Raw genomic sequence first — 10,661 nt, 5'->3', positions numbered from 1 at the left:
GTTTTGGCCTCCTTTGAGCAGTAAGAAAAACACTTTCCCTGCAACCCTTGACTGACCTGAGGCTGGTCTGCAGCACGGACAAGCAGAAGGGTGAAGCCCCTCACTCACAGGGAGCAGCCACAATGTGCTCAAATATCTGATCCTGTCTGAGTCACAGCCCCTGGTGAGCTCAGCAAACAGCTCAGTCGGATGTGATGGAGGCGGCAACACCAAAATGGTCCTGCAGCCTTCTCTGTCCCAGTGTAAGCAGCCCCAGGCTCTGTCCCTCCTCTATCCCCAAGCAGAGCTACCGTGCGATATGAAAGTGCTCTGGTCTGTGCAGGAGAACACCATGTACCACTTGATCTCCTGAGGATAAGCAATTATAATGCTGTCTGCTGGTGCCTGTGGGGACCAGCAATGCATGTCTTGGCAGCCCTCACGTGTTGTTCAAGGCAGACTTCCTGCACAGATCCAGGCGCTGGATGACAGCCACAAGTAGGAGGGAGATGAACGCGCCCTCTCAGGAAATGATAAAGGAACAGAGCAAATGCTTTTTGTTTGTAAAACAGCATCATTTGGAGCACCATGGCAGCCTCCTTCCAGAGGCAGAGGCAACGTGTGGAAACCGCAAGCAGCTCCTAACCCCGTGCCAGGCACTGGGGGCCACTGGGTACACTGTGCAAGTCAGCTAACACTAGAAAGGACCTTAATGCATTGTCACTTCTGAGTGGTGGCCCCTTTGGGAATCCCACTGGTAAGGCAGGCAGATGGCAGAAGGATGGTGATCCACTTGTTATGAACTCATCTCTGTAAAAGAATTTTCTTTTACACAAAAGCAGCATTGAGGAACCAGGGGAATGATCCTGGGATGGAGGAAGCTGAGAGAACGGGAGAGCAGATGCAACACAGGCAAATGGAGTGGGAGGCACTGCACAGGTGACACGTAAGTCTGCAGCAGATAGAGAAGACCCACAGCAAAGATGGCCTGGGCAGATTTCAGCACTGGGACAACACAGTTGGAGTTAAAAGGCCTTTTTCACGTGGGATATTATTTTGCAGGGATGAGTCATGGAAGACTCACATCAGGCATCCTCCGAGGCAGCAAGCTCTGGAACACAGCCTCTGGCAACACAGAAAGAAGAGATGCCCACCAGCCAAAGCTTTTTCCCAGACGTGCCAGAGCCCAGTTCAAACTCTTCTGCTGCTGGGCTGAGGGATGTTTTCATGCAGGGCACAGTGCCTCTCTCCTACTCCAGGGTGCAGCCAATGCTCACAAGGCTCTCACATACCTTCAGGCACCCTTCTCCAGGAAATGAAAGGAATTGCTCTTCAGCTTCTCACTTTCCAGAAGTGTCCTGCAAACACTGAGCTACTCCATGCAAAGGCAGGTGGGCCTCTCCCCAGCTGTGTTTTGTGACAAAAAGTAGGCTTGGACATGATCTCCACGAACGAGTCTATGGTTACAGATTCCAGGTGAGAGCAGGTACTTCTGCAGCTCAGAACTAAATTTCTCTATCTCTTTGCAGGTCCCTGCTACTCTCCTTGCCATTTTCTTCAGGGTGACTTAGGGGACTGCTCCTTGTTGGCCTTGGTGAATCCCACTTTTACATGCTGAATTCTCCCAGAAGCTGCACAGGACTTCAATCAGAAGTGGATAAAGAAATGTAAGGGGTAAAGTCCTGAAATACTCAGCCCTACAACCTCTAAAATCCTTTTTATCTGGGCAATGCATGTCACCTGGGTAGCTAAAAGACCATTACCTTTTGACTGGTTAATGGAGGAGCACTGATCTAAACATTGTGGAAGAAAAGGTCTTCCTGCGCTGGTATTTTCTCTTCAGCTGGGAGGAGGAGATTAGGAAACAGAGCTATGGAAAATCAGCAGATTTTAGCCAACCAATACCTCTTTATACCCTAAAGAATATAACATTGAAAAATGTGTCCTTGTAAGAGGGAAGAAATTTCTGTAATTGATGGTCTGGGACTCAAATGGCTGAAACAGAAAGAGATAAATGAACTATCCTCATAACTGGACAAATCAGGGTATTCAGATAGTTTCTTGTAAAAATGAAAGATTTTACATAGTTGAGGTTGATATATCTCACTCAGAAATTTTCAGATACATTTTAATAAAACTTTCAAAGTTATTTTAATAGAATCCTAACTAAGAGTCTTTTTGGGTAAAACACTGAGATATTACACCTGATTGGCTCAAAAAGAAAGCCTGAAAACAAGTGTATTTTACTAGGAATAGTAAAGTGTACTGTACTTTAGCATTACTACAGTGTGATGAGAGTGCAGGAGACTTAACCTGGCCTAAGTTTTTCTCACTGTTTAAAGCAGTGAAATCTCTTCTGCCCAAGCCTTGATCTCTGCCTAAAGACTTACCAGGAGGAGGCTAAAATCATATAGCAGAGAGGGAACTCTTCTGAAAGGCCCAAAGAGCTATAGTAGAAATTCTCTGGAAAAAAAATGGAATTTAGGCACAGAGGGTCCAGCTATACCAGCAGCAAAAGCCAATGTCTTTACAAACAATAATCATGAATGGATCAGTCTCTACCGGTCCTCACCAGTCCTCAGTCAGCCTGGGAAAGATGCTGAACTATATTGAGACATCTGGTGACTAAATAGCTTTGAGCAGCTGGTCAGTAGAGCTTGGCCAAAAGAACAGCTGAGTCAGGACACCCACACATGACCCTACAGAAATTCACTGGACACTGCATATTTCCTTCCATCCCTGCCCCATGGATGTACCAGTAATGCTCGCTTGCATGCATCAAATACACATTAAAAAATGAGAATAAAGTGCCATGATAAGATCCTGCACAGTCAGGTGCCATATTCTGCAGTCTTCACTTAGTCCAGCAAAATGGTGTGGTCCCAGGTTACTAAAGGAAAAGATCTCAGGTTGGAAGGAAAACACCAGTGTAAAGAGCTGTGCCAAATTTTGTTAGAAAAAGTCCATTTTTTCATGCATCTGGACTCTGCACACTAAAGGCCAGTGCACCTGGGCACCTTCTGGATCAGGGAAGCTGCAGCAGAAACTGAGGGTGCCTTGCATGCTCGCTTTGAATACTCCATGTGCACAGCTCCAATAGTGGAGTAAATCACAGACATATTTAAAAGGGAGTGGTGGGGCTGGAAGGCTGAGGTTGAGAAAGGTTGTTTTTTTTTTATTTCAGGCAAAATATTTTAATATTTTGTATCTAATTTTTCCACGTACAGTTATTAGCTCTTCTTGCCTGTAGAAACAGTTTCAGACAAATTCTAAACTTGCTCCTGAGTTCTCTGTTCTGTTCTTGCTGTACTGCTTAAAAGAGCAAGACATGGCAGGAATGAATGACACCCATTTGGCTCCAGGGAACTTTGTTGTCTGACTTTCCCATTTCATTTGTGCCAGAAAAGGTTTGTGCATCTGAGATGAGAGCAGCTCCCTAAGCAGATTTTTACCTTGGGGGAGTGATGAGCTGAATGTTATAGTCAGAGGAGATTGTGTAACTCAGCAGATACCAGATCACAAAAGTGAGGTGGGAAAAGTCACTGGAACTGGTCCATGTCACATAGACTAAAACCCCCAATCATCCAGAAAGTTATGTAAAACACTCTAGGAAAAAAGGAGAGAGTCACATAAAGAAAACAAGAAAACTGGTGATTCAGGAGACGTTGCAGGACCTTGCAGATCTCAGACAGCTGAACTGGCCAGAGTATAAATCCAAGCAGAACACATGTAGCAAATAAGAATGGGCACGCTTCAGGAGGCCATTGAAGGGGAGAGGGAAGGCTGAGGAGGGAGTGGCTGAGCCTTCTGTCAGACATGGAAATGTGAACATGTTTCCCAGGGCAATGCATCTCCCCTCTGATCCTAACAGACCTCAGTGGAAAAATCTTCTGCCACCATATTCCATAATTGCCCATGCAGTGGCAGCACCATCTGACCAGTAACCAAACACTGAGGGTCAATGGTAAAGAATAGAAGGACACTGAGAGCAAGAAAGAAGGGAATAAAGAGAGAGGAATCTGGACCCTCAAAAAAGGAAATCCATTAATTTGGATGCTAGTGTGCAGACACTGGGATGTACATAGAGATTGAGGCTGGGCAACAGCTGTGCAACCTGGAAAGTTACAGTGCAGAGTGACAGTGACATCCATGCCCATGGGAACGAAGAAGCTGCTCCCAGTTGAGCAATGTGCTCTTGCAGAGCAGCTGAAGGGCTGGAGCAGACTCTGCAGGGCTCACGCAGCCAGTCCGGCTGGGAACAGATGCCGATGGCTGAGCAGCCTTCCTCCAGTTCTGAGTTTCAAAGGCACAAGCTGTGTTCCCCATGTTTTGCCTAAGTATTTGAGGATCAGGGAGGCATTCAGCCCCATTAACCTTTCAGTGGTATGAAAACTGCAGAGCAAAAGGACAGCTGGAATTCTTCCTCCCGCACACACTGACCTAGGGCAAAACCATCTGAACACACTGGTGTGTGGAGACATGGTGAGTGCTGACACTTGGAGGAATTGCTCAGGATATAACATGGACCTGCTGGAGCGGGTCCAGAGGAGGCCACAGCAGAGATCAGAGGGCTGGAGCACCTGTCATACCAACACAGGCTGAGAGAGCAGGAGTTGCTCAGCCTGAAGAAGAGAAGGCTCCAGGGAGAACTTTTAGCACCTTCCAGTGCCTAAAGGGTATCCAAGAGATCTGGAGAGGGACTTTTTACAAGGGCATGTACTGGTGGGACAAAGGGGAAAGTTTTCAAACTAAAAGATTAGATATTAAGAAGGGGTTTTTGCAATGAAACTGGTGAAATACAGGTTGCCCAGAGAAGCAGCAGGTGCCCCACCCCTGGCAGTGCTCAAGGTCGGGTTGGGTGGGGCTTTGAGCAACCTGACCTAGTTGAAGATGTCCCTGCTTACTGCAGAGGATTACACTGTATGACCTTTAAAGATCCCTTTCAACCCAAACTATTCTATGATTCTGTGATACCTCTAGGAAGCATATTGCTAGCCCCTACTTTTTGGCAGTATTTATATTTTTGGCAAGACTATGGTGTTATTGTGAGAATTGAGCAGATCGGGTCTGTGCCCTAACCTCACCCTGCCACTGTGCTCCTACACAGGCTGCCCTCCTCCTAACAACACAAAGGGAATGAGGTGTGCCAGGCCAGAGCCATAAATGCCCCTGGAGGAGTCTTACCTGTGAAATGAACTGGGCCACACATGCAGAGGGGGAAGTTTCTAACAAGAATCCCAATGAGGTGTTTTTATCCAGGAAGTACACGCAGGACAGAAATACAAGCTCATTTGAAGAGCCATCTTCGTTTGTGCTGCACTGTTTGGATGAGTTGAACTGCAGGGGGAAGAGTAATTCAAACAAAACAAAAGTAGGAATGAATGTAGAAAAGTAAATATGCATCTCTGAACAATTTTGATCTACCCGTTATTCGAATTGTCAAGATTCAGAACAGATGTGTTGACTTAACTTGAACAATGTCAAAGTGCAGCCTCCCTGGCCAGGTTCAGCTGTCCAAATGTGAGCAAGTCATGCTCTCTGAGACAACCAGGATATGCTGCCTTGCTGGCCGCTCTGGAAGGGGACAGGTTTATCCTGGGTCCTGTGTCAGACCTCCCAGCCCCCTGTGGATGTCTGGGGGCCCTAAGGTACCCAGGATGGGCATCAGGTACCTCTGCGAACAGAAGAAAATAGGGAAACTGCACTGAACCCATCCTCCAGGCTCCTTGAGCAGTAATGGAGAGGTGTGTGTGTCTCCAACACCCATCTCTAGAGGAATCTCCCTTCAGAGGTACATTTCTCTTTCCAGACACTATTAAAAAAATCCTTGAAAATTAACTTGCAATGTACATGCCCCGTTTTAGAAACCAAAGACACTTCAGTTACTCTCTTCCTTAGTCACGCAAACATTCTCTCCCCAATACCTCACTTTTGGGTCTTTGAAGACTCAGCTGGAAACAGAGAGCCCAGAAATGCCACACCACCAGACTCTGACAGCCAGTGACTGCCTTGCTCTGGGACATTTCTCTGCTCAGTTGGTGGCCTGGTCCTGCTCAGCCTGGTCCAGGGGACACGACAAGCAGTGAAGGGACACAGAGCAGCAAGGCTGCACAGCACATGGAAAAAGACTCCCAGGGAGGCAGTGTTTCCAAACCACAAGCCATTTGCACCAGGGACTGCTCCTCCCCCACCACAAATTTTCTGGGGTATGAAATGTCACGAGAAAGGTCTGGTATTGTCTTTTTATCTTATTTTTGTTCACAGCCCCTGAGGGAGCATTAGCACTTTGCAATTGCTTTTCCCTCTTCTTCTGTCATCTGTGGATATTTCCATGACACACTTGCCCTGAGGCCATCAGACTCAGCTGCCAGCCCTGAGGGCATCCCCACCTGGCTGAATGGAATGAGCAAGTGAGGGAGGACATTTTCAGAGGACAAGACACTTGGATTTTACAGAGAAAGGGTCTGATCAGAAAACTGTAGCATTAGCCCCATTCACAAGTTGAAAATGCTTGCAGAGAGCAGCAGGAAGGTTGGGAATAGGCTAGGGAGGACAGGCTGAGCTGTGGCCCTGTGGAGGGTGGCCAGCAGATCTGTGGGGTTGTGCAGCTCTAAATCTTTGGTCCCTTCTATCAGCACCTCAGACCTCGTTTCAGCAGAGACTGTGGTGACTTCTGGTCCATGGAAAAGCAGCTACTGATTTATGGCCCTTTCCTTCAGGAAGGGGCTGTCACTTTCCCTTCATCTGCATTTGTGAAGACTCTGCTGGAATGCATTCAGGAAGCAAGAGACACAGAGCTTTCTCAATGGTGTCAAGAGAGGATGTTTTCCAGATCCAGTGAAGCTCCATATTTATGTCTCTGGTTCTTCTGAGATAAGGAACATGTGAATCCAAACCCTCACTCTCACAGAGCAAGCTGAGAACTGAGCCCAGACCACCTGCATGCCAGGAGTGCTCCATGGACTGGTGTGTTATAACAAAAGTGGGTACCACCCCTAAACCACTGCGGGTGGAGAAACCCAAACTACCCACATCTGCTACCATGGATAAATTAAGCTCCAAGGATACCTAACAAAACATCTCTGGAGATGCAGCAGCTCAGCAGGCTCAGGAATCCAGATGGACTGAACTTCTCCTGCAGAGCAGCCCCCTCTGGGCCTTGTGGAAGAGATCCGATCTCTTGGGCAACAGAAACGAGGTCCCTCCAGAGGGTATTTGTGCTTAGCACAAGGCAGCAGCCCAAGCAGAGAGCTGGGGTGCCTGGCAGCACAGTGCTGGACTAATTTCTGCACATGTCACGCTTCAAGGTCTGAAACCTCATTTAAATCTAGTCCACAGTTATGAATCCCTTCCAGGTCCTGCCCTTCTGCTTCCTGTGCTGGATAGTGACATATTGGCGCATTCCTTACCCTGCACGCTTTCTGCATTGTACAGGAATTCACTACTGATACCAGAAGCAAAAATAAAGCTAACCAAAAATATCTGCCACAAGAAATATTTTGGCTTTGTAGGTGCAAACATATGGCTGAAATGAGTAATAGGGAGATCTTCCAGCTGAGTTGTTCTCCTGTGTGTGCATGCACGTGTGCTTGCATCTGCATTTTTACTTGAACTGTTGTCATCTTCACTAAATATTTTACTATGTTCAAAAGCATGTCTAGAAAGGGCTTTCAGCAGCAGGAAAGAATACATGGATATTTATTCCTCTACTGCACTAAGAATAATTCACTTGTCAGAAAGCACACTGCTCTCTTGATCAGCTGGTCCTGCAAATAGAGAGAAACCACATCCTATGCGCACAGAGAATCCCTGAGTCACCACTCTGTCTTCTGATCCATCTTCCCCATGTTTGAGCCATGACAAGCTGGGGCCTTGGACTGGCTCTGCTGCTCAAGGATTTACGCCACCAGGCACAGTTAGCAGAATATAAAGGTTAGAGATCCAATTAACCAAATACGGCTGCATGACTGCAGTCCTTTGACTAAAATGGGACACAGCATAAAGCTTCTATTCTGTAGACATCTAAAGCCCTGGGAGTTGAGCCCTGGCCTCAGAAGTCCACAGACCTGTCTTCTGGTGGGAGTCAGTTCTCCTGTGATCTTTGAGGCACCAAATCCCCACAGAGCTGGTGGGGCCAGGCTAACTGGTGTCATGGGGATTATGCTTCTCAAGACAAACGAAGGGCTAGGTATAATCTAAGGTGGATGCCAAGCAGTGCAGCCACACTTGTTGCCTTCCTTGCTATAAATGCCAAGTAGGCCAACTCTAGCACGAAGCCTTGAAGTCCCTTCCCACCCTGTGCTCTTGACCAATACCACTGCCATACTCACAGCCAGAAAACAGGGGTGATGGTATGGGCACATTCCCTGTATTTAGCAGCACTGGCCTCCCGGCTCATACTGGCTGCTGTCATCCTCTCCTCAGCTTCCACTAGGATCAGGGAAACTTGTCCTATTGATCTCAGTGGGCACTGATCAGACCCAGTGCACATTCTTGCCCAGCAGCTGGTTTTGGCCCCACGCTGGTCACATGTGGAATGGGCAGCATGATTTACCTGTTTTTTAAAGATTACTAATGAAATGTCTGAACATTATGATAAGTTCAACACAGAAAGTCTAAGTATAATTTACATCTTGTTGTTTTTCATTCTTGGTGGTGGTAAGTAGCTGGCCATGAAAACAGGTTCATTTCCAAGATGTGTGCCAAACCCCTACTTCTGATGAGCGTCCAGGGTTTGAGAATCTAATTTTAAGCAGTTGAGTGAGATTCCCTTCTGCTGATTTTGGGAGGGGGGAATGGGTTGCATCAGACCTTGCTCACAAAGGGAAAATCCCAGGGTCTGCTCACCCTTCTTGCACGCTTCTCTGCGTTTCCTCAGGGAGGCATGCAGAACATTTCCAGCCTCACTCCTGCTGGCTCTCTCCATCACCAGGAGGCTGCTGTGCTCCCGTGTCAGCCTGGCCTCTCTGCTGGAGCCCGGGGAGTGCAGCAGCCAATCGGGCAGCCGGGCAGCCCTCATCAATCTCCCTAAGTGTGCTCAGACTCTGCGAGGAACATCCTCACCACTCCTCTCTCTGCAATGACCTGAACTCCAGCTCTGCACGCAGTGATCAGTGAGGCATAATGCAATGCAGGGCAGCCCGGAATAATCTGGTTTGCATCCAAGGATGTATATTCACTGAGAGGCTGAGGAGTGTGCCAGCATTTAGTTTCAGTCTAGCTGCACTTTTCCTGCAGCACAGAATCACAAAGTCTCCGTCTCCTCCTCTGGATTGGGACTGATTCTGCACCGGGATCCTCTGAAAAGACAAAGTATTTCTCTCTTGTTATTGCTGTACCACCATAACCTACCAAGATGTGTGACTGCTTTCATCTAGTTCTTCCTAACTGGCAAGGATCTCCAGCCAGTGGTGGGCTCACGTTTTCTATACTTTTCTGTATTCTGCTTCTGCTTTCCTGTGCTCCGCTCGCTGCGACTCAGCCTCCCAGGCAAACCCTGCAGCTGCTGGGGTGTGGCTTTCTCTGATGCTGCATGAATCAGATAAGGAAAAATAGAGTTAAGAAAAGCCTGTCGTTGCCTCCTCTAAACTTTCCTGCGTATGTCGAAGCTATGCTTAAGGAAGCCTTTGACTTTGTAAACAAATTAAATTCAAGCTGTGTCTAAATGACCTCTTTCGGGTTGCATGCCTTAATTCACGAGCTTGCCCTTCATTTCTCAGAGTAGCAGGATTCCTGCATGATCCAATCCACCCGGCATTTACAATGGCTAAAGCTGTGCCCTGCAGTGTATGTTTGCAAATTCAACGTGTCCTATGCTCTGTATTCGGTCTGTTGGCTGGACAACACGGCACTCTGGAAGCAGGAATTATTTTCTTGGGTTTTCCTGCAGAGCAGGAGGAAATTAGCAATTTAATTTTTTTTTTTTTTAAAGGGGAAAAGATACACATTTTAATGTAAAATATCGCTGAAGTAGAACAGTGATGACTGGAGGAATGAGTCTAAAAGAGTAATGCAAAACAGTGCTTAGCTGGCAGAAGAGTATCAATAAATTACAAATCTGCTCTTTAGTTTATGCAGAGACTGACCTGTTTTAAAACAAGCAACTTGTAGTCTTAAAGTTGTGTCTACAAAAATGGCAGGAATCTGAAATTTCTACAGTATCTTTTTCTCCCTAAAATATACAAAAAACTATGTTTATCTACATTCTGCAATAAATTTCCTCGCTATTTATTCTGGTAGAAGTTATAATCCACAAAACACAGTCTGTAAGATTTTGATAGTCTAAAAGTGGAGCGCTTTCATTTTTTTTTTCTTTCAATGCCTGATTATTTCTGTTTTCTTTTGTAAATAGTTTAGGATTATATTTTCCATAACAATGGAAAGTCAGAAATTGCTTGTCTGACTCTTGAGTCCTATTATTGCCTAAGTTGACTTGTTGGAATCAAGGAGGCAACTCAAGGAATAACTCATATCTCTCCACCCAAAAAAAGAAACAGTCTGACTCTCTGCTGGTTACCTGGTTACAATTGAATCGCTATAAGGTTATAGCAAATATTTTAGGACTACACTCTGACAGTATTTAAATGATTTATTCAAAATATATTTGACATAGTTTTGGTGAAAATATTTTCTTTTATAAATGTGACTTTTCCAGTAGAAGCATTTTCCTAATGTTTGTCTGC

The 10,661-nt window shown here is 46.2% G+C and overlaps 1 protein-coding gene across 2 annotated transcripts in view; it reads left to right on the top strand.

The window, feature by feature from the left end:
* The first annotated feature begins 9,196 nt into the window (after nt 1-9,196).
* Nucleotides 9,197-10,661, top strand: part of AHNAK2 (AHNAK nucleoprotein 2) — a 72,822-nt gene continuing 71,357 nt past the window's right edge. Inside the window, exon 1 of one of the 2 annotated variants that reach the window (XM_066188955.1) lies at nt 9,197-9,389. In XM_066188955.1, the coding sequence (XP_066045052.1) occupies nt 9,335-9,389 (55 nt within the window). In that variant the 5' untranslated portion in view covers nt 9,197-9,334. The remainder of the gene's footprint in view (nt 9,390-10,661) is intronic. The other variant, XM_066188957.1, reaches the window with a different exon arrangement.

The sequence above is a fragment of the Chamaea fasciata genome, unplaced genomic scaffold (genome assembly GCF_029207755.1).
Source record: "Chamaea fasciata isolate MVZ Bird 193981 ecotype frontalis unplaced genomic scaffold, bChaFas1.0.hap1 SCAF_7, whole genome shotgun sequence".
NCBI lineage: Eukaryota > Metazoa > Chordata > Aves > Passeriformes > Sylviidae > Chamaea > Chamaea fasciata.
The sequence above is the reverse complement of the archived record's forward strand: the minus strand, read 5'-3'. Positions and strand labels throughout refer to the sequence as shown.